Source organism: Sylvia atricapilla, chromosome Z, assembly GCF_009819655.1.
Source record: "Sylvia atricapilla isolate bSylAtr1 chromosome Z, bSylAtr1.pri, whole genome shotgun sequence".
In the NCBI taxonomy this organism is placed as follows: domain Eukaryota; kingdom Metazoa; phylum Chordata; class Aves; order Passeriformes; family Sylviidae; genus Sylvia; species Sylvia atricapilla.
In genome coordinates this window covers 65,864,347-65,890,225 of record NC_089174.1, presented here as the reverse complement: position 1 = coordinate 65,890,225, position 25,879 = coordinate 65,864,347, and the positions used below count along the sequence as shown (strand labels likewise).

The window sequence follows — 25,879 nt, the reverse complement described above, 5'->3', positions numbered from 1 at the left end:
AAGTCCCTGTGGCCTTGCTGCTTTTCAGGAGCTGAGAATCTGGCCTTGCCAGGGCAAACTAAAGGTGCACTGTGCAAACAGATGCTAATAGTAGCTTCATTTGGCAGCTCAGGGCAAGAGCGTTATCCCTGGACATCTCCTCTATATTAATTTGATAATTTCCATATCTCCATGGGAAAAATCCTGCTCAGACACAATTGTCTCTTTGCAAGACAATCCTGGCCAAGATGCCACAAGGTGACCATGGCAGATAACCTTCCATAAACCTGGAGACATAAAACAAGCCAATGACATACTATATGGCCATAAATATAAATTTAACGAAGGCAGCACTTATTCATTAGGCAGAAGTCAAGAAATAACTCCCAAGTCCTTCAAGAAAGTAGATCCGTTAATGTCACTTTCCATATCCTCTGCCTGATGCCAAAAACTGAGGATGGTTTCCCAAGTCAGCATGAAATAGAAGTACTTTAAAATTAACACCAGGAAACTTTTTTACTCCTGATACATCTCTAGATTGAAATCCAACTTTTTAAAGGGGTTTTCAGTTAGTATTGGGCCTGACATTTAGCTTTTGTCAGAGAATGAATGGATAGAGGTGGCAGAATGAAGCACGTTTAAAATAAATAAAATTTGTTTAAATTATATTCTATAAAGAATCCTTCCTGAGGTGTCAGTAGCCTGACTCCAGTGTCTGTCAAAGACTAGCTGTTATATGGGTTCCCCAAGTGAAAATGGTTGCAAGGAACAGAAGGCTGGAGTGTGCTGTGGTATTCAGGGGTGTAAATCAGGAGGATCTGCATAGAAGTGAGTGGGCTGATGAGGAAAAAGGAGGATAGTTACAGCCTAAGCCAGCAAAAGAGGCCTTCAGATGCCCTCACTGGACTTTGGGACAGCCTTCTTGCCCCAGCTCAGGTAAGAGAAAGCCAATGTGGTCTGGGCTCTGAAGCCAGAGGAGTGCATTGCCTCTGAAGACAAAAGCAGAGCCTGGCACATTTCTGGCCCCTAAGATGGCTTGTGATTTCACTTTGGTGGAATGAGTGATCTTACTCCTATGTGATATTCTCTCCACTCCTTGCTTCTGACTATCTGTGCATTTTGTGACTGACATGCTCAGTTCCATCTATTTCATTCTATTTTGCACAGATGCTTACTATATAGGTCTGAGACAGCATGTTATGAGCTGGATCCTCAGCTTTGTGCTCTACACCACCTATTCATTCCTCTTACTGTCTTGGGGGTATTCTACACTTCTTCTGGGAGCTGCAGCTTGGCTACTATACCCTTTGGGAAGGTGGATGGGGGAGGAGGGCAATCAAAGCGAGGCTGTGCTGGGGGGGTAATAACAAAATGATAGGAAAAAAAAAATCTATGTGAAGGCCAGGATTAAAATAAATAAATAAATGGGAGGGAGGGCTCTATTCACCTTCTCCTTAAATCAAATTTGAATCACTCTCTACAACCCTAATCTATATCCATAATTATATCATTTCATACAACAAGCTTGCAAGAGGTCTTAAGAAATTTATGTAGATTAAAATTCATGGGTGCCATAGTACAGATTCCATATTATTAAGATTGATTAGGACAGCTGATGCTGTGATTAAAGAAGCCAGCGCTTACTGTTGTAATTAATTAAGTATTCAGACACAACAATAACTGCAATAATAGAAAGAATGTGCTGATCTGGCAGAAAACAGAGGCTGATCCTGTGTTTTATAGTCTCATTTTGCCATTTAGGGGTGGACACCACTCAGCTAAGGACATGCTGTCCCTCTGTCTCTTCCCGTACACCTCAAAAGAGCAAAGAAATCCAGAGGTTTTGTACTCTGCTTCATTCTGTTAATAGGAAATAGCCCTTTTGATAGCATCTCCAGCTATTGTATATGCTTATTTGGGACAACATACAGACCTACTATAAAATTCATATAGTTCAGACGTAGAAACCAGGATTATCTTTATTATTTTCTTACCAATCCCACCTCCAAGCCCCATCACTTATCACATTCCTTCTGAAATGGATGCTGAGTGAAAACATGACAGGAGACATGTCTGGCAATGAAGAACTTCCAGGTTACAAAGCAAGAAAGACACAGATGACTTAGAAAGGCAGACAGGTGGACATGTCTAGTCAAGGTGACAAACATTCAACAGCAAAGTCAGGACCAGACTTCCTTCTCTTTGCCGAAAGCCGTAATCACATAAGTTAGGGTCAGGTTTTAAAAGCTCTTAAAGCACTCTAAATCCATATTTTGGGGGAGCATATTTTAAGTCATCTTTGAAAATAAAGCTCAAGGTCTTAACTCACTTAGATGCTGCTGAAGACATCAGCATAGAGTCTGATTTGTCTTTACACCTTCTTCCAGATCAGAGGAGAAAACACTTTTGGTCTGGAAAAGCTCACACCACTGCCTTAAACAACCTCATTCATTACAGCTGCAACATGGTCATTGGAAGTACATGGCATCATTAAAGTGGAACACTTTAATACGATTGAAGATGGCGTCTCGTTTTTATATTTTCAATGAGTGCATTCCTTCACTTATTTATTTTACCCATAAAACGTGGTTTATGCTACATGGCAGATTGTTACAAATGGGTCAAATAAATGCTTCCTAGTCATAATGATGTCGCAGGTGCTCACTGTTGCAGTTCTGGAATTGCTGATAAAAAATATGAACAGGAAAGCGCCCACCTGGAATTTAGGGTGGACAAACAATACAGAGCAGGAGATTTTCTGTAGTGAGGAACTCAGCCTTCAGCTGTACTATGCTGAACTATAACTTCAGCATAGTTCAGCCTATGCTGAACTAGGCATGTTTCTAGTCCATAGTGTATGCCTGAACCAAATGATGTGGGGTTTGGTTTTCATCCTGGACCTTCTACAAGTGCAGGCAGGTCACTCTTTTTCTGTTCTCCCAAGTCACCTCCTTTCTAAACTCTTCTTGTCTAACACCTTTTAGGCCTGAAATATCAGGGTGGACATTGGGATGTGGGAAGCCAGTCCTCTCCTCTACCTGCACTAGTGCAGTCCTGCTCTTGCCCAGTGCCACTGGATGATGCCATGTTTGGGACTGACACTGGACTCACTGGTCTGGAGCACCAGCCTGTCCATCAGCAGCACTGCTCATTGGCAAACTGATGGATAAGGCTGTCATAGCAGCATGCTAGCAACTACTCCTCTGCAAAATTAACTTGTGTAATTATAATAATTACAGATGGAGTCTGAGTGCTGTCTCTGCTGGCAATGGGTGAAGTTGGTGACTGTCTGATACCTCTTTTGTGGGCCAAGGAAAATGAATTGATGGTCTTGGTTCAGTTACAGACATGAGTTGCTACAGAGCAGCAATTCCCCTGTGAGGCACACCTTCACTTCCTGTCTCAGTGGTGACTTGGAAAAATGTGGGTATAAAAGTTTGTCTGCCCATTTGTACTGACAGCTAGTCCTCATGACAGAGGGCTTGACCCTGAACAGGGTATGAAGAGGAGATTGCTGTCTTGCTGGCCCAGATGTACCCACTGTGTGCTAAAGGAGAGTGGTGGTGGAGAAACTAATGCTGGGTATCCAGAGGAATGATAGAGGCAGTCCTGCAAGTGGTGACCAGTCAGAAACAGAACCACTGTGTGCCTGAAAATAATAAATGAGGTGACACACTTTTAATGGATTACAAAGAACTGAGGAGACTTAGCTTTTTTTTCCTCAGCAACCTAAATCCAGACAAAATGCACTTAATCAGAATCATAGAATATCCTGATTAGGAAGGGATCCATAAGGACCATCAAAATCCTGCACAGGGGAGCCCCAAGAGTCACACCAGGTGCCTGAGAGAGTTGTTCAAATGCTTCTTGACCCTGTCAGGCTTAGTGCTATGACTATTTTCCTAGGGAGTCTGTTCTAGTCCCCAACCACCCTCTGGGTGAAGAACCTTTTGCTGATATCCAAATTGAATCCCCTCTGACACAACTTCAGGCCATTCCTTCAGGTTCTGTTACTGGTCACCAGAGAAGAGATGAATGTCTGCCCCTCTGTGTGCCCTTGTGAGGAAGTTATTGAAGAACTCAGCGTCCATGAAAGCATTCCCCATCTAAGGGTCCACAAAGCTGCCAAACTGCTGGGCCATCCCTGGCTCTGGTCAAGCTGCGCATCCTTTGGCCCAGCAGGAGTGAGGGGGATGTAAGGTGTATGTGGTGTATTTCCACTTTTTTCTGTTCTTTCTGGGCACATCACCAGGCAGAAGATTACTGAGCAGTCCTCACTTTTCTAGGAGTTCTGCTTTCAGTTCTCTCATTTCACCAATTATTTGACAACCAATCCCTTCTCTCTGTTGTTTGCTACCCTTTGGTCTCATGATTTTCTCATTTCTCCATCCCATTCTCTTACCAAAAAGGCTTTATCTTTGGAGTAAGAATTTTGTCTAGGCCCTCACAATGCAATTCAGCAGGGCAGGACCTGTTAGCAGAGAGGGGAATTTTGATGATGTGAGACACAGCAGAAGCCAGTGCAGATGGTGTCTACTGTTACTGTACATCACACATGGTTACAAGAGAGGCTCTGGGCTCTGTGCGGCTAAGAAGCTTTGGCAGGAGAGTGCAATCCCTGCTACTGTGACTAATGTGGAAATGGCAAATGCTCTTGTGCTGCTGCAAAGTGACTCACAAGATCATGGCACAACAGATTATGCTCTTTGTCCCCACTATATGTTGTGACACATTGCCATGTTCAATAGCTCTGCAAACTGAAAGATTAAAGGGCAGGAATTAATACACAAAAGGTCAAATCTCCAAAGGGTCTCAGACTAGTGGAAGGGGAAATACTTTTTGCCTTGTTATTCACTCTGTGGCAAAAAGTGCACTGAGGAGTTATGTACTGTCTGATCTTGGAGAAGGTGAGACCCTGGCTTGCAAAGGTTATGACTGCAAGGAATAGTTTTCTAGTGCCCCTGCAAGGATCCATAGCCTGACCAGATTAACAGAGAAAGCTAATTCCTGCAGGGAGAGGTGCTGCCATCAAATCCGTGGCAAGTAGGAATGTTCAAATTATTCTGGTCTTTGACACAAAGCCATGGATAGTTTGGTAATCTGACTGAAATGATACCATGTACATATGTTCTCCAGTCAAAGGGAACCTTGAAAAAAAAAGGACAGGGGAAGACAGAAGAAAAAAGAGTGAAATCACAGACTAAATACAATTATGTAATATGGACTTATTTTTGTAAAGACTGTGGTATTCTGGAGCCTTTTTTATGCATCATCAAAAATAATATGGCTGGTCAGAAAGGTGAACATGAAGAAAAACTGCACAATTAAAGGAATTTATTAGGGTCTGAATGATATAGATGTCATACCTCTAGAGATGTTCATTGTCTTGTTTTGCTATTTTCAGGCAACAAAGAACATTCTGCTACAGACTGTAATGGTGTGAACCCAAATTTGAGGGTTTTTTTGTGACATATGAAAGAGTATCTGAAAGCAATATTCAGGATTTAAACAATATATGGCAAGTCATAATCATAGCAAGACTATGACTATGTACATAATACAGCAGCAGCCTTAATCACTTTCAAAATGAGAGATATACCATAAAAGAAAGTTGTTTGGAAGATGCTGAATTTGGATGGGGACTGTCATGATCTTCCCTTCTCTATGGTGTTAGTGCAATTGCCTGCTCAGCTGTAATATTTTATTTCTACCCTTGCATTTAGAGACAGAGCCATCCAGAACCACAGGGCAGTAAGAGATACAATAGAGGAGAGTGAGAAAAATCCCATAATAATGGAACAAGCTGCCCAGTGATGAAAATTTCTTTCTAACCCCAAGCAATTAGTGGCTGGCTTATATCATAAAACATGAAGTTTTGTGTCCTATCTACATTTTTATCCAGTCTAATATGGTTGTGGATGTTCTCATTACCCATATAAATGTCTAATCCTTTTATTTTTTATGCTGCTAAGCTCCAGGACTGAATAAAGCCTGTGGCAAGGAGGAGAGGTTTGGAGAGTGCATAAATGCTCATGAGAAGGAACACAATTAAATGGAGCAAATGCATGATGTAAGCTATGTGGACTTGCTTTCAGCATTTCAGGGACAGACAAAAGCATAATGAGAGGCAGGTGTTTGACCTGCCAGTGTTTCCTTTACACCTCTGGTATAACTGAAGGTGTCACCACATTGTGGGGAAGCTGAGCAATGAGAAAGACAAATATATTGCTGAAGTTACCCTGAGATAAATCCAAACTTTACACAGCTCAGACTGTTTGGATGTCAGCTTTACTGGCAGAAGGGTGTCTCTCTGCCTGCAGTGAGGAGGGGCAGGATGACTGTCACCTTTCAGTGTGTCGGCCTGTTGGTGTTTGTGCAGGGACTTACTGCGAATTGCTGCCTGAGTAACTCTCTCTGAAATTCAGAGAGATTAAGAATAAGAATCAGATTAAGATCATTGATTTTTATATAACCCCTTTATATAAACACCTGACTGAGGTATTCTCTAATTATGGGGTTAGTAACAAAAGCTCAAACCATTAAGATTCACCTAGAAAGAACATCTTTTCTCTGATACCCACAGTAATGGATCATTGAAATTGCCTAAAAGGATCTAAATAAAACAGAAAAAAAGGACAGACATACATAGAAATGGATGAATAAACAGAGAAATGATTGACTGGCAAACAGGCAAACTGAAATAAATGGACAGAAGAACAGATGGCCATGTTTATATAACCTTAAAGACAGAATGCTTTCTCAGTGTTGTGGTTGAACTCACTGAGCATACTAAGGGCTCTCTGCAGTCTTCTGATGACTCCAAAATCTCCCCAGTCCTTAAGCTGCTACAACACATGTATTTATACATGCATATATTTTGAGTACAGTAAGTCCCTTGATTTTAATTTTGCTTAGAGTAGAACTCAACCTCTCCATGTTTGCAAAGTGTTTATTGAGAGGAAGATAGTTATTTGTCGGTATCTAGATAAGATTTTGGTATTTCTATATTATATGGCATATTTTCTTGTAGCTCATAAAGTCCCCTATGATGATGAATCTTCTGTTTTCAGGACTGGCTAAGATAGTAAGAATTATTTCAACATTCAACTCAGAATTTGATTTCCTAACAGACTAGATCAATCTATCAGTTCCCCAGGGTAAAATACTCCTTTGCCAGCTGGTGATTAGGTTCAATTAGTGACATTTACTTAGATTTTTATTGCTATGATTGTTACCATTAATATGTGTACAAGAGTGGTAAAAAAGTCTTCCTAGAGGAAGTGCACTGGAGGAGAGAGTTATCTCTAATCTCAAGGATCTGAAAAAAATGTAGGTGCACATTAAGGAATGGTAAATTCCTGAGTTCTTGTTAATTACAGATTTAGACTGTATGTGTATTTGTAAATACAGGTATAGGGGCAAGTATGTATCCTTTAACCTCCCTTATTCATCTCTGACTGCCAGTGCTTGCAAAATCACTTCTTTAGTGCTGGTATCTTCCAGCTAGGCACAGTGTGAATCCCAGCAGCAGTTCTCCTGCAGTGTGCCACCAAAGGTGACCCTGAGCCCATTCAGAGGTTATATTAATGCAGATTCATTCTCCAGGCCTGGTAAGGCAGCAGGATTTGTGTGCAGCGAGCATTTTGGGGATGAACGCCTGTTCCCTGCACACAGGAATCCACTTGGGTTAGTGGACATGTGGACCGTTTGGATCATTCTCCCAGAGCCCTTTGGCTGCAGGGGAATTTCAGCAGGAGATACCAGTGATGGGTGCAAACAGGCTTAGCACAATTCCTTCAAGGCTAACCAGAAGCAAGACCCTTGGCGGTACTGTGAGGGGATCTGCCAGCATGAACTGCTCAGGAGTCAGGTCAATTTTCAGCTGAAGCAAAAGATGCTGGTTTTCCTGACTGTATTCACCAGACATGCTATCCAGCAGATGAGCACTCAAATATTCAGTACACAGTTTTTCCACCTCCAACATGCCCTTGATGTTTATCATCCAGATTGAACTGTTTAACACTGTAGCTGCGTAAGACACAATACACCAATGCTATAATGAGCCCTGGTGGTGTGGGGAATAACCCTTCTGAGCCTCTGCCACAGGGCTTTATTGGGCAAAGCCTGTGGGTATGGACAGTATCCCTAGGACTGAGGCAACAGGCTGTGGGCATAGGATTGGTCTGGCTTACCTGGATAAGGGTGAATGCCATTAGCAAACACGGCTTCAGCGGCTGGCTGTCCATTAGCCTGCGGTGGGAGGCCGGTGAAACCATTCACCCCAATTGGAGATGGGATGCTAGGCACAGCTGGTGCAGTTATGCCAGGAGGCGTGCTTCCACCTGCAAATGGGGAGGACACAAGGGCAGGGCTGGTGAATACTGGAAACAACAACTTCGTGGAGAAAACTGCTGACAAAACAGCTGTGACTCCCACCCGCAAAAAAAAAAACGAGAAATGAAAAAACTCACAAGCTGTTCAGTAAATAAGGGGACTGCTTGCAATTGCCCCCCTGTTCAGAAAGCACCCAAGAAAAGCTTGAAAAACCTCCAAAACCTCTCAGCCCCAGGTTTCTACAGCAGTTCCTATCAGATTCCCTTTGGATCTCAGTGGGTGTACTGATTTCCAGGACTCCTCTGTCTGCACTCTCTCATGAATACACCTTTCATGTGCAAACTCACTCTGAACTTTCTCAGCACTAGGGATCCTTAAAAGACTTGTCAAGTTTATTCGTAGCCTAAAGGTAGCCAGTGATACATTTTTTAATGTCACTGTTTGGCCCAAACTTGACTTCATACTGTTTTAACAAATATCTCCCAGTGAACAGGGGCAAAATTTGGACTAAATTTTTGTTCCTTTTATGGAATCTTAGTCTTTCCTTCTTCCCAGATGTATCCTGTGGGGGACTGTAATGCTGCTATTTCAGAAGAAAAAATTCGTCTTTACTTTCTGAGTGGGAACTTGTCACGTACTAGCAGAGAATTCTTAAATTTCTGGGGAGAGAATTAAATCTGTCTGCTACCTCACTATCTTCCTGCTATGTATGTGTAAAATGACTGGACAATTTGTTTTTCTTGCAACGTGTTCAGGATGATTTCAGGGACCAAAAATGTGTTTTCAATGAGCCTCAAACCATATATTTCTCTTGCTAGGTGTGCATGGGAAGGTAAGCTATCTTATCTTCAACAATATATTTGTGTCAGGGTATACTACTGATTGAAAGCACAATTTTAGCAGTGACCTCTCTTTTAAACCAGTTGCAGGTATTTTCTTCACCACTGCAGCATTCCATTGTGGGTTAGTCCAATAACACACTTCAACAACTGCTTAAATCCGTGTTGGTGTTTCAAGAAACCCACTACAGGTGCATGAGATGTTTTAATATGTTCAGATTTGAGTAGCACGCCCCCCCTCCCCCCAAAAAAAAACAAAACCCAAACCAGGCAATACTTCAGCTCATTTCTTATACCCTGAGCAGACAAGCTGCTGCTTCCCTTTTTCTTATTTAAATGGAGTTGGCCTTTAAAAATGTCCTCTGTGGAGGTACAGGGAGCCAGCAGTGGCAACTGAAGTCCAAAGGCAATGCTCTCAGCATATGCCATCAGCTTCCAAATCACAGAGGCTACTTAAAATTTCAGTTGCTTTTCTGAATCTCTCCTTTATTTGCATAGAAAATGTAAATAATTTTTTTTTCTAAAATTGCAGCAAGGGATTTGTGCTTGATATTTTGTGCGTGTCTAAGGAAGTTTAGGCATATTTATTGGAATTCTTTAATTTTCTTCTTATAAAGAACCCCCTGGAGAGGTCAGATCTGTAGCTGGAGTAAAACTGGCGTAATGCCACCATGGAAAACAAATGGTGGCGGTGCATGTCAGTCGTGGATTTCATCCCTTGTTTGAGATCTTTTGCTGTAGCTAAACCAGGTGCAGATTTGCAACACGGAGAGAGAGGGAGGGAGGGAGGGAGGGAGAGAGAGAGAGCAGCAAGAAGGAAGGAAGGCCAAATAAAATTTCATTTCTACCTCCTCGCTGAAGGTAACAGAGTAGCAGACCCACTGCCAGACCCACTTTTCACCCAGATTGTAGCAGTGACAGGAGAAATGTAAAACCTGAACCAAACTCTCAGAAATGTCAAATTAATTCTCTCACGGTTATGGGTTGTTGTGTGAGATAAACCTGACTTGATGGAAGACTGTTAAAATTACAGCAAACAGCATTAAAGTTTTCTTGGTCTGAATTACCCACAGGGAATGCTTATTGCACTCCATTAACTGCAGTTCAAATGAGATGTCTAACTTTTCTGTGGTTAAAGCCAGGTGAGATGGATACTGTCTCTCATCTGTTACATTTGCCTGGATGCAAAACTCTGAGCCTCGAGGTTTATTCATAGGAATGAATAAACTTATGGTCATATTACCAGGAATCATCTCTCCTAGAGGAGGGGTGCAGAGGAAACCAGCTCTGTTAGGAAGCCTGAAGATACCAGCACAGAGCCAATGTGCTGAGCCAATACCTCCAAAGCCTCTAGGACTTTTGGGTTACCACAATCTTTTTTCTAGCACAATTTTCTTTTGCTTCAGGAAGATCAAAACTATTTTTTTTTTCCTCCTCTTCAATGTTCCAAACACCTTTTCTAGTGCCTAGAGTGTGTGGTTTTTTTTCCCTGAGAACTTTGAAATATTTCATTTTCCTTCCAAAGCAGAACAAAGATATACTTCAATGACTGGAAATCCTGCTATGAAGCAGAATGATCAGTTTCCATTTGGCTTTCTGAATGCTAACAAAAGCCAGCAGGAGAATTAATGTTAGGCTTCAGATATCTCCTGGCTACTCAAAAACCACTGCTAGTGTTGTAGGCTTGCTTGCTCAGACATTATGTGAAACATTTTCTATGCATCTTCTCACATGCTTTGTGAGTGTTGTAGTAATACAAGGAGTAATTTCAAAGTCTAAACATTTCTCCTAAGGAATAATTGTCAATGGACATTTCCACAAGACATCACAGAGGTTTTTCATGAAGGAAGCTACTCATTCAAGGTAAATCTGCAATAATGCTAAAGTGAATAGTCTCTGTGATTGAAAAAATGCCATTAGGAGAGTGCAAAATCGGCTGCCGTGAAAGACATCAAGTGATCATCTAAACCAGCATCTTATTTTCAATAATGACCAGTCATGAGTGATCCAGAAAGCATGTAAAAAACATGAGTTTCCTCTCCTTTATTCTGACAGAGAGAATTTAACTGTCCTCTCATCCTGTCAAACACTGGAATAGGCTACTCAGGGAAATGGTGGAATTGCCATCTCTGGATATATTTTAAAGACACATTGATGTGGTATTGGAGAATATGGTTTAGTGGTGGGCTTGGCAATGCTGGGTTAATGGTCAGCGTTGGTGATCTTAAAGGTAGTTTACAACCTAAATTTCATGATTATATGACTCTGAAAGGCACTGGTCATAACAGAAGTGGCAACGATTATACAAAAAAAAAAGAGCTGGGATATTTTTCATGTGCTGGAGATCCTGTTAGGCACAGAATTTGGCTGTTGTACCAGCGTTTTCACATGATGACACAGAATGCACCCATTTTCAAGAATATACTTATGTATATTCAAAAGAGCTTGTGCTCTTTTGTGGTGGGTCGTAACAAACCACTGCCTGCATTCAGCTTTCCAGGCCCTGACAATATTTGAATTCCAGGCAGTCTTTGTTTGATGTTCTCTCTGCTCCCACAAACACAAAATAAATCTAGCTAATGCAAATATGATAATTTTGCAAGCAAGGTTTTTTGCAAGCACTTTTGCAAGGGTTTAAAGGGTGCACATATAATTAAGCCACTTTTTTATTTGGATTTGTAGTAGCTCCATCGACTTTTTGTTAATATATTTATCATTGTGTAAACATGTATTTTGAAATGTGCAGTATAAGATTTTTGGGTCAAGTGCTTCTCATTGGGTCTCCATAAAGTCTTGTGGAACGAGATCTATCCTTCTTACTCTCCCTTCTCTCCCAGTCCTATATGATGTTCTGTTACAAATGGTCCTTTCAAGATGTACCTTTGAGACCTCTGCCTCCCTACCAGACCATATTGCAAAACTTCCCAAATCCTCACTTCTTTCAAGGTTTGGCCCTACTTTTCCTGCTTCCCTATATCCCTGCTGTTAGGCCACATGTCGGTCCAGGACCACCAGGGCTGATGATTCTTTGGTCTGTTCCTGACCAAATGGTAATCTTGTTCTTCAAGCTCCAAGAAAGGCAGTCTTATTCCTGTCTCAGCTCATTTCTCTGCATGCTGAACCATATACTGCAGTTCCTAGAATGGGCTTTTTACAGCCTGAGCAGATCCTGGGAGCCCTTCACTGTCTATCTGCCTGTGTTCCTGCAGCCAGAAACCTCCTCACTAAACACCCTCATTCCAGGTAGCACCACTTGTCTTCCTTGACTATCTTCTGTCCTATTTCACAACAGGAGGAAAGGCTTATGTGTCACAATGGGAAAATTAATCTTGTTAAATCGTATATTATCTCACCACAACCCTCTTTTGCTAGTCTTTGAGACAGCCTGGCTGTAATAGCACCAGCGCTGATCACTTGGACACACATATGCACTGATAAACCATGCAGGTCACTTTGGGATGTTTTGTGATGTTTGGAGGGTTCTCAGAGCTTAAGAGAAGTAGTGTATGGCGTTAGACTGAGCAATGTCATAAAAGCACAGAATAGTTAAGGTTCTAAAAGAACTCTAAGATCATCGAGTCCAACCATTAACTCAGCAGTGCCAAGCCTGCCAATAAGCCATGCCCCTAAGTTCCACATCTACTCTCCTTTTGAATAACCCCAGGGACGGACATTCATTCACTGGCTTGGCAAGTCTGTTACAATGTTTGCCAACCCTTTTGGGAAAGGAACTTTTTCTAATATCCAATACAAACTTCCCCTGGTGCCACTTGAGACCCTTACCTCTGGTCCTTTCACTTGCCACCTGGGAGGAGAGACTGATCCTCACCTGGCTACAGAGCTGACAAATCCTGCCAGGTGTCCTGTGGGATGTGGTATGATTTCCCTGCCCTTTGCCCTCTCCAGCCTGCTGCTCCCTTACCTGAGGTTGGAGTCATGGGGGCGGCTGCCAGGCCATTCATGTTCAAAGCCGCCATCTGCTGCATCTGGGCCGCGGCGAAGGCTGCCATGGGGTTCAGGTATCCGCCCTGCGCCACCGACGCCATGATCGCTGCTTGCTGCTGCATCAGCTGGAACAAAGAGAGCAGGGAAAAAATATCATGCGGTCACTGGCAGGGCAGCCTGTAGCACCTGGTGAGATGGGGATGCATCCCAAGGTTTTGGGGTGTCAGCACATCACCCCTGTGGTACCCCCCTCTGCCCCTACGGGGGCTGGAAGCAAAGGGCATCTTTGCAGCTTGGGGTCTTTACGGTCCCCACCCCGTCATGTGTTCCCCAGTGTGGAGGTCTCCTGTAACCTGAACTCGGCCCACCATCTCCTTGGTGCTTCTCTGGTCAGAAAGGCAGAGAAACGGCTTTACACAGACAAAACACAACATATTTCAGCAGTGTGGTTTTGTGGCTTACATAGCTTATATCAAAATTCTGGGAAAGCCTGGAGGTTATTGATGGGAGACCTGTGTATGTAGGAAAAGGGGATTCTTTCTACAAAGCAGAAATTTTGACTAGTTCTCTAGCAATAACCTGATTTGTTGCCATCTGTCAATGACAAAAATATTTTTTTCTGGTGCTGCTAGGAGGTTTCAGGTGGGTACTGAGCAAAACCACAACCAAAACTTCTAATTAGATCATAGCACCTATTTCCAACACTACCAGAGACCCCCAGAAGTGCTGTGTAACAGAAGGAGCTCCCCAGTTTTAACAAGATTGATATTATCTAACGAGAAAATCTCTTCCCTGTGGTTTTGATCTGGGTTGACTTTCTCAATTACTTTTTTTCTAGAAAGTTGTCAAATTGTTGCTTCTTTCAGGCACCTGCAAAAGTCATAAATAAGAAACCCAGGCTGCATTTTCAGGCATTTGGGGCTAAAAATTTTGGAGCAGAAGGCTGGTGAATGTTTATGAATCCTGGAAATGCTTTTTTGATAAAACAAGATGTTGTTATCATCACGTTACACTCAGAACCTAGCACACAGCTGGTGCAGTTCATATGTACGTTATGGCTGCAGAGAGATTTTATAATTGTCCTGGTGTGAAGGATAAGACAGTTTGGTTGAACTGCTTCTTGTTTCCTCCCCTGGTGCTGTACAAAGAGCCAGAAAGGGTGGGTATGTCCAGCCCTCAGCAGTGACAAGTGCTGGGTGCTTAGAGAAGGCGTGGGGAAAGAAAATGTGCAGAAAGTTTGAGAAATCTCACTCTGTACATTCCCCAGCCTCTGGTAATCTGTGACTTGATGATAATAGTGGAAAAGAGAAATGTTTTTCGGTGGTGATTTTAGAAGTGAGTCATGTTTTTGCTGTCTCCAAAATTGGAGTAACTCTGTTTCACTGCTCTCTCTGATTTCACTCTCTCTCCCATCAGGAAATCACCTCTGTTGCTGTTCTTTAAGCACACAGGAGACATGCTTCTCAGAATTAAACAGACCTCAGAAGTCATGGCAAGGAACAGACTGTTCCCTTCTGTTCGCTTTAATATTGAAGTATAAGCTTAATTCTCAGTTCTTACACATATATACTAAAAAAACGCTTGAAATCCCTGCACTTATTCAAATGCTAAAACTTTCCCTGTCACCATCCATAAACAGTCCAAAGTAAGGGGTGCTCTACAATAACCTGCTGAATAACCAAGCACAAGTAATGTAAATTTGCCTTGATTTCTCCAGCAATAAAATGTAACACAGGATAGCTGACTCCACAGATTGTCAGATCTACAGGTGAAATGTGTTGTACAGGATTTGAGTATTATTATTTTTTTAAGCCTAATGCAGATTGGTGACAAGGTTCCTTTTGATGGTTAATTACCCTTTTTTATTTTACCCTGCATAAGGCACTTCTGCATTTTAATTAGTGATATTTTGCTCATTGCAATTACTGATGGAATGATTAGACAACCTTTCGTATTATACACTATGTTGATCTTCTTTAAGCAGTACATTTGTTCCTGAGCATCATTTGAGTTTATTCTCCAGAGGAGGTACTGAGCAGGCAATATCAGAAGGTAAGCTAAAGAAGTGAAGGAGGAAGGGGAATCCATCCATCTTTAAAGCTGGATTGACTCCAACACTAGGTGTGCTGACTCACATCTCATTTTCTGTTTTGGGTATTTTTACCTGGGTGATGCCTAAAGATTTGTTTGTTTGTTTGTTTTTAATATATATTTTTCATGTATTTGTAGCTTTGTAGATTTCGATACATAGTTTTATAGCCTCTAGCACCTTCTTACCCTTTTTCACACTTTGATGATGTAAAAATAAGGTCCTAACCTGTGATATGGGAAACTAGATCAGGTGCTTCTGCTACAAAACAGAGGTGCTCCTGCAGGCAACAGTCAATATCTATTATACTTAGTGTTCTGTGGATATACTCTCTGAGATGTCTTAGAGACCAGAGAACCCATGACCCAGATGACACAGACCTCTCTGCAGCCTTCAGACCTAGTCCATAGGGTAAACGTGGGATTGCCTGGTGGAAGTGGAGATTCCACACCTGAACACAGCTGTGTACCCCAGCTGATGGCTTTGCTTCCTTGGCTGGAGAGGTGGCCTCAATCAAGGCCCAAGAAATGTCTGGACGTTTCAACCCCTGACAAATTTTCTGCCATACTTCTGAGGTCACAGATCCTATTCATGCCCATCTCACTCTGTTTGGAGGTGCTTCAGGGCAAAGACTAAGCGGGAAAGAAGAGAGACCTTCTACCCAGCCCAGTGGCTGATGGTCAGAGTGTGGCTGAGTGCAACAGCGCCACGAGGGTAGGAGGACACCCAGTCACCTTCAAAGAAGCTGACAGCATAAGACCTACCTCCTTCTCCCCCAGGGTGGCTCTAGGGAAATTTACAGAAGGAACAAGTCCTGTAAGGGTCACCAGTCTTCCATCTAAAACCTCCAAGGCATTCCCAGTGAAAGTCACCCCACTCCTTCCCCAGCTCCCCCTGAAGACAAATGTCCCATTCACTCTCCTTTCACTTTGAAAGAGACCCAGTGTATGGTCCCAGTTAATAAAGCTGTAGAAAGTGAGGCAGTGACCCCACCAGAGGCAAATCAATAGCAGCAGAGCCCCTGGGTATTGTGTACTTTAAAATATGCCATTTGAAATGCAGATTTTTCCTGCCGGGGCTGGGGCTACAGAGCACTAATCAGGAAGGCAGCAGCCTTATTATCTCAGACTGATCCAAGGGGACAGAGAGGAGCTTTTCCCTCCCTTAACTGAAAGGACATACTTCCTTTTGCTTCTCCTACTTCCTTCACATGACCTTTGCCTCAGCATTTAGAGCTTTTTCCCATCCATTTTAAAGATTCGTTCCTTCTTTCCTACTATTTTTTCTATTGCTTGCTCAAATATTTATCTTCTGAGGAGACCAGGAGATGCTACCAGACTGGTTCTTGCCCTTGGACAGCATCCTAAGAGATAAGAGCCTGCTGTCACCATCCCAATGCTTGAAACAGATGGAGAGGCACTGGAAAAGCCATCCAAAGCATGGGAAGGGCTGTCAGTGTTGGCTGATCAATAGAAACCCATGTAAGGGTTTGCCTCACATATCTTTTTCCCACTTCAAGTTGCAATGGTATTCAAGGACAGGAAATATTGTCCTTTTCTTACAGGAGGAACAATTGCATGGAGAGATGAAGGAATTTTCTCAGAGCAAAAAAATCCTGCTAGAAATAGGAAAAGTATGCACAGTCTGCCTTCCCCATCCCCCAAAAGAAATGTGTGTGAAACTGAAGAAGGGGAAGAGGAGAAAAGGGGATTATTTCTGATGAGCTCTGTCTGAAAGAGCATAATCATTGCCCTTCAGTCTTTTTCTGAACATTGTGATGACCTTCTCCTTTTTTTTCAGTGCTATTTTCTTTGTCTCTGAGCCACACAATGTTTTGTTTGAATAAGACTTTTCATATTCTTCAGCAATAATAACAATAAAAGTAATAACAGCATCCCACCACACTTCCCACCTCTAATGATTTATACAAAGACTTAGCTAATGAATCCTCATGGTATCCCTGTGATAGAAAGAGGCAAGTAAAGTAATCATTCAAGCAGTAATACAACTCGTGTTTGGTAAAACCATGTAACTGACAAATTCACGTCTGCTATATCTAACTGGCAATTGGGAGTTAAAACTAAAAATACTTTCCAAGCTTTGAAACAAACAAAAGATAATTGCTAGAAAAAATACTTTTTATGTTCTTTGCAAATAGAAATTTCTGCTTTGAAAATAAAATTTAAGTATAATTAGGATTAAAATACAGTAATATATCTTAGGATGATGTGTATTAAATATATTAGGATTAAATATAATTATAATTAAAAAACCTAAACAAATGTGCAACACTTGGATTCATGTGTGTTAGTGTCATTCCAAAATCTGACACACAATAGCTTTTGTTCCTAACTTCCTGAGAACTGTGGAAAATCCCCCTAAAGACCTTAAATGTTTGTATGTGTATGTATGTAGAGCCCAAATCTTAGAGTTCATTATTTCTGAATTACCAGGGAGCTGGTGGTCAGAAATATGGTAGTATCCCTGCTACAAAGTATTATGGCCTCAAAATAACTTCCTCTTCTGGAACAGCTCAGTGCAAATAATCTGCATAACAGGTAGTATTTACCAAATATACTGTCCCATTTTGGTAATTTAAATGCAATAACTATTATATCTGGAAGGTAGCCTGTAGTCAGTAATTTTTCCCTGATTTCACAAGGCTAGCTGATTTTTTTTTTAAAGTATCTCTCCAAAATAATTTTACAGTACAAACTGAAGAAATATTTGAAAAGGCAATTTTTCCTGTCAGCACTACCTCAGATCATTTAGCAGAAATATCTTTTCATCTCCATGGAAGCTGAACACGGAGGCAGAACAGGACACCCAGGGTTTTGTGGTTAGCATGGTAGAAGTCACTGCTGCCCTAACTTCCCAAGGACACCACTTAATGTGGTGTCTGGGAGCTCTGTTGTGCTGGACATTGCAAATTTTTGTTGCAGTTATTGTCTGCAATTCAGGAGCATTCCTGTTCAGAAGCCATTCAACAGTTCAGAAGCCATTTGTACTTTTTCAGAGTGAGGGGAGTTGGGATTTACTGAGAAAGGACTTTTTCCAGGCCAGAGAACAAATGTTAGCATTGCCTGTGTTGTCTCTGACCCAGCCTATCTGTTTTTTACACACCAGCTCTGTGCCTATCCCCTGCTGTAGGATGCAATCAGTTCCATGGCTGGAGTTTGGCCAGAAGACTGAGGCTAACAGTCTCACTCCATTTTTTATGCAAACTTGATTTATGACTTTGATCTTATCTTAAATAATTTAAAAATTAAATAATTTATACTGTATCTGTCACTTTCCAAGGATCCTTCTTTTGTTCTTACTTTGCTCTCCTGCATTTTCCTATCTCCCTCATCCTTTTTTGATCTGTGCACATTTCCTTTCTGCATGGTGAGGCATCACTGACATGAGACAGGCACTAAACACTCCTTGCCCCTTTTCTTCACTGAAAGACCTTTAGGAACTGTAGCTTGTTTGTGCCAGAACTATACTACCACCATTCACAGACTGTTTTGACTGTCACTGCTTTTGATTTTGGGCTTGGCCACCCTGGGTGGGTGTGATGTGCACTGTGAGGTGGAGAGGGAGAGTGTGCCTGCAGGTTCTTCCTAGAATGGCAGGAAATCAAAGGTGATGCCAGGTAGCATCACTCTCCTTCTCTCCAGGCTGAATCCAGATCTATACCTCAACTTGACTTTAGACTGCAGAAACAGCTGTCAGTACCCAGCTGATGTAGATCCACAGTAACCTGACAATGAAAAGGGCTGGTGCCCTGTACACTTGTGAAAAAAAATATATAATTGCTCCATAAAAGGGAAAGTTAAATGAGTATGGGAAGATATTGCTGAACAGAAAAAAACCCTAAAACAATCAAAAAACCCACCCTGAAATAAATTAGAGTAGGGGCTCTGGGAGCTTTAGGAAGCTATGAAATCTGACTTGCCTTGAGCTGCATACAAAAGAGATGAGATAGGTCTGATGTGACTCTGTGCCACTGAAACAACACACAGAGTCAGTGCCAAGCTTTGTCTGGTCTGCTTGAAGGTGGCACATGAGGAAGGGATAGAAAACCACACAGTGGAGAACTCCCTTTGCTTCCTCATTTTTTTGCCTCTGTGTCTGAGGCCAGATGGCTGATGAACCCCATGACTGGTTGCTTGGCTGATATGAGATCGTGGCTGCTATCAGGGTTAAAGTTGTTTAAGTTGAGGCTGAGGGGGTTGGCAATGTGCAGCAGCAGGGAGAGCTGTGATATGGCCATTTGCTGGGCTGTAAGGGAGGTAACTTGGAGAAGAGCTGGGGCCCAAATCTGTCCTGATGGCAACACTAAAGTTTATCTGTCAGACTTTGATGGACTGAGACCCTTGCTGCCTCTCCTCAGTGGTGCTACTGCGTTGGCAAACCCATGGCCCCCCATCAGTCTATCTGCTGCACTGACCACCTTGGTGCATTGAGAACTTTTTGGTAGCTAATCCAGTCACAGTGATGTGCAAGATGTGTCTCTGGGGGAAGTTCAGCCAGAAACTACAGCAATGGGGTCTTGAGTAACCTCCTCCATGGGGACAGACCATTAGAAGCTACTGAAAAAACACTGCTGTGGGGTTGCTTGGGAATTCTTATATAGAGACATTAGTCAGGTTTGGACTGCTGGGGGATAGCTGAGAGGACAGGCTATGAGTACAAATCAGAGAGCCTGATGTCTCATGCTTGTACTGGCCTTACTATATAGGCACTGAAGCAATTTCTTAAACTTATGTTACTGCCATACCATGCTGAGAAAGCTCAAGAAGACACAGTACAAGAGAGAGCCGTGTCCCTGAGGGAGAAGAGAAAATAAATAAATTTGATCATTAAGTTTATTTGTACATGAGGGAACAAGATCAAGGAGTCAAACAATTCAACCAATGTCACAAGAGTTGCTGGTGGCAGTGGCATCACCCATCATGACTGTCCGGCTCCTGATGTTTCACCTTCTATCCTCTTGACTTGCCTTAGCTCTTCAGCTTCAGGCTGAATAAAATTGCTGTCTCCTTTTCCCTCTCCCCTGTTGATTCCTCCATCTCCTGCTGGCATTTGCAAGGTGCCAATCACCCTGATATCTGAGAGCCAGCAGTCCGAGCTGGATTAATCGGGACCGAGGCAACGTCACAGACCTTCAACACTCCCTTCCTTCCCTTTCATGTGAGATGGAGCAGATAGGGAGGCTGATTGAGAGACAGCATCTAAGCACGCCCTGGGTGTACAGGCGCCACACAGAAATGTGATCCCATCATTTAGACAGCTTTGAAGTCCCTAGGGTAATTGGTGTCACCAGCTTGTCATATCCAATGGGTCAAGATCTAAAACTTATTCTTTCCCCCTTATTAGCATATTTATCAGGAAAATATGAGTATGGGTCCAATTCTGCTTTCACAGAAATCAACATAAAAATATCGATTTGTTTCAAGTGGATGGAAGAAAACCAGGAATTGTTTTCCTTCTTCCTTCCACATTGATTCCTCACCTTCCCTTGTGTCAGAGTCTGTCCAAGGATGTGGTATGCCTCATGACTGTCTCCAATGACTGAGGACTGAGACCCCAGACTCTGAAAGGAGCCCCTGGCCTGGCTGAGGCAGAACGTTTGCCAAGTCTCGGAGGACTGGTATACATCTCCCTGAGAACGGAGTGCAAGAACAATGGAACTGGTCACAGTGGACTGAGCCAAGGCTGCTTGCCCAAACTGGTCTGCCCGTACTGGAGTACAGCACGTACGGTGTGCAGCTTGTCCCTGAGCACCCAACCTCGACGCAGGTGCCTCTGGTTTTGGCCCTGTGACTCTCCTTTGTCCCAACCCTGATGCAGGCAGCTCCTGCTTTGGCTCTGGGCCCCTTGCATTGCCTCAACACAGGTAGCTCCTGCTTTGGCTTTGTGCCACTCGCTTTGGTCCCCGCCTTGACCAGCCTATAAAACCCTGGAGACCCCCGCTCACTTTCGTGATCACCCCACTGGAGAAGAACGGCGTCTATAGGCATCTCGGCCTCGAGGACTCAGCCCTCCACATTGGTAGCTATAATCCCCCTACCCTCTTTTCTATCTTTCTTACTATTCTCTATTTTCTCTCCCACTATTGCATTTTGGTGGCACTAAATAAAGGTGCATTTTTGTTGTATTGAGTTGTCCCCCGCTGTGTCTTTTGTGCTCTGAGATCCTAAAACGAACCATCAGGTTCCCCGCATATGTTTGCGGACCCTGACACCTTGTAATACACCTGTATTATCTGGTGAGAAACAGAGGAAATTTTTGTGGTGTAAAGGTGCAAACTGCATCCTCTCATATCAGTATAAATCTTGTCTGGAAGTTAGAAGACTTACTCTAGACTAAAAATAATGCAAGAAGAGTTTTTGGGCCAGAACCTTAGGACAGCGGTGTCTTTATCATCTCTCCAGCTGCCTGACCAATGTCTGTAGAGTAACACGGAAGCCACTTCTCCTGCCTGACAACCTCAGCAAATGTTTGTCCCAAGCTATCTGTGGATTGCCTCCTGTTAATTCTTCTGGTACATGGGGGAAAAGGTGCTACATCCTTCTGACAGTCTGCTGGCTACTGACCTAGGCTCGTTTAGGATTTACTGTCTCTTTTCCTCTTCCTGCAGCATTCTCTGGCTAGGAGGAGTGTTGAACACATCCAGGCTGAGGAGGAAGTAGCTCCTCTATCTTGTGAGGAAGGGAGCAGAGGACAAAGAAAGAAGCAGAGACTGACTTTGACTACGAACAAAAATGAAGATAGCAAAATGGAAGTGAAAATAGAATTTTTCTAGAGAAGAGAGAACAAAAACTCCAGAAGTGCACTGAGAGGTGCAGCTGGAATGAGAGGAGGAACTTCAGTGGCACTCTACAGCATAACCTCAGAACTCTGCATGGCTCACACAAGAGGTAGGCTGCGTTTGCACCAAGTATTGAGCAAGGCACAGAAGTATCAGAGAAGAACAGAAATGTCAAGACCTTAAAATTAAAAAGAGAACATGGTGATGTGATGGGAAATACTTGGTGCCAACACATAATAAGGAAACAGCGAGGGAAGAAAGGAAAACCTTGTGGTCATTGCACTGGAAGGGATACTGGCCCACCAGCGTGTTATTCCCTGCATTACCTGCAAGATTTGCTTCTTCCATCCAGAAAGACGCTACTCTGGACAATGTGTTCAACAGTACTTCCCTCCTGTGCACAAATTGTGCAGAGGACCACATTTTGCCATCAAATAGATGAAGCACCAATACACACTGTAACTGCCTGAAAATCTGCTTCAGAGAAAGCAGCCAAAGTCAGTGGGCACTATTGTGTCTGCCTGCTGCAGGTATCACCTCCACCTTCCTCCAAAATATCAGGCAGAGTCCAAGTTACCTGAGCCCGGTCTTGTCTTGCAGATCCTTGTTAGTTTTAGCCTAAGGAAAACAAGTAATTCCAGAGGCATCCATTTCAGAACATCATCAAGAGCCCAGCCACTTGTACAGTCACATCTGCTTAGGTTTAGTATGACCACAGAAAACGTGAAGTCAGCACAACATGATTTTTTTTTTCCCCAGTGTGCTTCAATCATCCTGGGAGGAAGCAGGCTGTTTATAGGCATATATCTGTGTGTACATTTTATTACTCTCTATCATGCTTTGTAAATCTAAAAGTATTTCTCTCAATAGATGCTGTTTTATCCCATGGTCACTCCAAACGTACTCACAGTGATGTAAGGTGCAGCAATGTCATGGTGACTTGGGGCAGAAAACTGGGATAAACTCAGCAGGCTTATTTTATCCCAATCCTCAAAGTGTAGTTGTGATTTTATTTGAAAACAATGGCTTAGCCTCCATAGGAATTTATTGCAAAGGTTCACACATGACCACAAGTTATTAGAACTGTCTATGGCATCTGGGAGGCACCTGGGAGATTCCCAGAGTCTACTCTGGCTAATTTTTATTCCCATCATGTCACCAGTTTAACAGATAAGCCACTGCTTCCTCTTCTGCCCGGGTTTTTTGTCCATTCCCACGAATTTTTTGTGCATTTCCAGGTGATACTCTTCTCCCATGAACACACAGAGCTGGTGTCTATACTTACTGCCTGTGCATAGGCGCCATAGGCTCCAAACTGGATGGCCATGGGGTTGAACATGCCCATTTGTCCTGCCATTTGCTGCATGCGCCTCATTGTACGCTCCTTGTCTGTGTCCGCAAACTTCACCACCAGGCTTGAAGAGGCTCCCTGCAGCACAGGAAACAAAAGAAGACACACAGGGAGTGAGCCTGATGTACACCAGCTCATCAATCCATACATCTGACACTGATTTAGTAGAATGGGATCCAGGTGCTGATGTTTTTCATGCAATCTATCAGGCTATGAAGTTTGACCCTTGTGAGAGGGTGAGGGCATCAGGAAGTAAAGGACCACGGAGGGCTCCTAGCTGCCTCTAAAATTCAAGCTTCTAGTATGTCATTTACATTTTGTCTGCAAAAGTTGTTGCCTTATTCTTTCAACCTTCAGCCACAAAATATTGTCCTCATCAGAGGACAAAGATCTGGACACAATGCAGCAAAACGTAGGAGGCTTTGTTGCATGAATGTGATAGGATTTGTGGACTGATTTGTTTTGGTGGATTGTGTGAGGTCTCTGCATTCCAGACCCCTGAAGTTGATCACCTTTTCACAATGCTGTGTCTTGTAACACCCAAGTCCAGTGAGAAATCCCTGCCCAGCCTTGGAGATGGGAGTCAGTATGCTGGGCTGGGTATTTGTGTCATCATGAAACACTACATCTTTAGCACTGCGAAATTCAGGGAGCAAAAATAGTACTGGATGGACCTGAACTTTCTCTCCACTAACAGTAGGAAATAGAGGCTACCACAAAAGACCCCATGCATTTCCAGGAAAGATTTATAATATTAGGATTATGTCTGCAGTCAAAACCAGCACAGAACTATGGATGATCACCAGGGCTGTCTGCAGAAATCTGTGAAAAATGTAGTGCTTCTGGGAATGAAAGAAATCCCTCTCCAAAACCAGATGAAAGGTCAGTAACTGCAACCTTAAATTTCTGATAGGAGGTAGAGATGAGAAGAAATAGATCTACTTAGCAAGATATTTTTTGGTCTGTTTCCAAAGAAGTCTTAACTTCACAGGTTGTTTGTTTCCCCACAGGGCGGCCTCCCCAGGGACAGAGGAGGTGTAGGAGAGGGACAATCTGGCTGCAGCCCTGACAGCACGGGACCATTGCCCTGGGAGCTGGACTGCCACCCAGCCAAGTGAGCTGTCAGGACACTGAGAAAGAGCAGCTGAAATAATTATGCTCCCACAGCTTCTGTTTTGACAAACTGGTATTCAGTGGCAGAAGTACAGTCGCTGGGGAAATGACCAGCTCAGTTTCTGGCTGTGGTAGTAGAGGAAGACCAGCTCCATGCCAGAGGAGCTGAACTGTTGCAGGACCCTTGTTTTCCTAGCAGAAGATGAATTTTCTGGGATTGCACAAGAAAAATATTATTAATTGTCTTACACACGCCCCTATGTACCTGTAACTAGAAAAAATAGTCTCAGTGAAAGCAGAATTACTCTGCTACAAACTGGGAAGAGTGTAGTAAACCACAGCTATAGACGTATGTATATATATGTCTAAGCTATACATATTCAGTAGCCTCTTCAGATCCTCAGTTATGAATAAAGACTTGAGGAATTAACCTGCTAAAAAAGACCCCAACAATCTAACGCCACACAATGAATGATGTTCCGTTAGATTAGCAATCTGTTCTGGGAGAAAGTGATTTTCATTGGCAAAGGTTCTTTCTTTTTGACCTGTTAGTCTCTCTCTAATAAATCTATAACCTACTCACAGAATGTGGTGAAGACCAAGGTTTTGAAAGAATTGCTTCAGGAAAACAACAGGATGTAGGGATGAATGCTCCATTCAAAGATAGAGAGCAATCTTCAGCAGTTATTATAAAACTAAAACAGAAGGAGGAGTGAAGGAGAGGAGAGAAAAAAACCCCTGTAGCCAAAATTCCCCTGCATTTCTGTTGAAGGCTGAGTGACTTTTAATTTTTCTTTAGATCACATGATGCAGGTATTGATCCTTCCCCAAATCACACTCTTAATTGCAGCTCATCGACAAATGAATATTTTAATGCATACATTTCCTGCTAATTATCACCTGAATCAGTTCTTAATTAGATTTCAACACTCATTTAATTAACCCTGATCCAAGAGACTGTTTGGTAACTTGCATCTAATGATTTAAACCTATTTGTTTGCAGTTGTATTGGAGGGAGGCACTGGTCCACAGTAGATTGGCCTGTTCAGTGCTGCTATTGTGATTTGCAGAGCAGAGCCTGCATCATGATGGGCACAATACAGGATGGAGGATTTTGAAACTGAGTAAGGTGAGAGTGTATTTATCTCTGCAGAAGGGGTTTTGAGGATGTAACCTGTTCATGTTAGCATGACAGAGAAGTGTAAATAAGTTGGTGTCTTCCTTCTCTTCTTTCAATCTCTATTTGCCCTGGAAGTGTTAGGGCCAGAGAACTGCCTCAGGCATTGGCTGATGCCTCACACTGTTGAAAACCAAGCTATTATTGTAGATAATATCTACATCATGAAAACATGACTAACTTCCACATGAACTGCATGCCTCTGGAGTGTTCTTCCCTTCTGATGTGAGTCACAGTGACTGCACAGCAGCTG

At 42.8% G+C, this 25,879-nt stretch overlaps 1 protein-coding gene across 1 annotated transcript in view; it reads right to left on the bottom strand.

Moving 5' to 3' along the window:
* CELF4 (CUGBP Elav-like family member 4) overlaps positions 1–25,879 on the bottom strand; it is a 702,240-nt gene that overhangs the window by 57,968 nt on the left and 618,393 nt on the right. The window contains exons 6-8 of the mRNA XM_066338606.1: positions 23,271–23,414; positions 13,075–13,222; positions 8,172–8,321 (exon numbers count right to left, since the gene is read on the bottom strand). Of these exons, the coding sequence (XP_066194703.1) occupies positions 8,172–8,321; positions 13,075–13,222; positions 23,271–23,414 (442 nt within the window). The remainder of the gene's footprint in view (positions 1–8,171; positions 8,322–13,074; positions 13,223–23,270; positions 23,415–25,879) is intronic.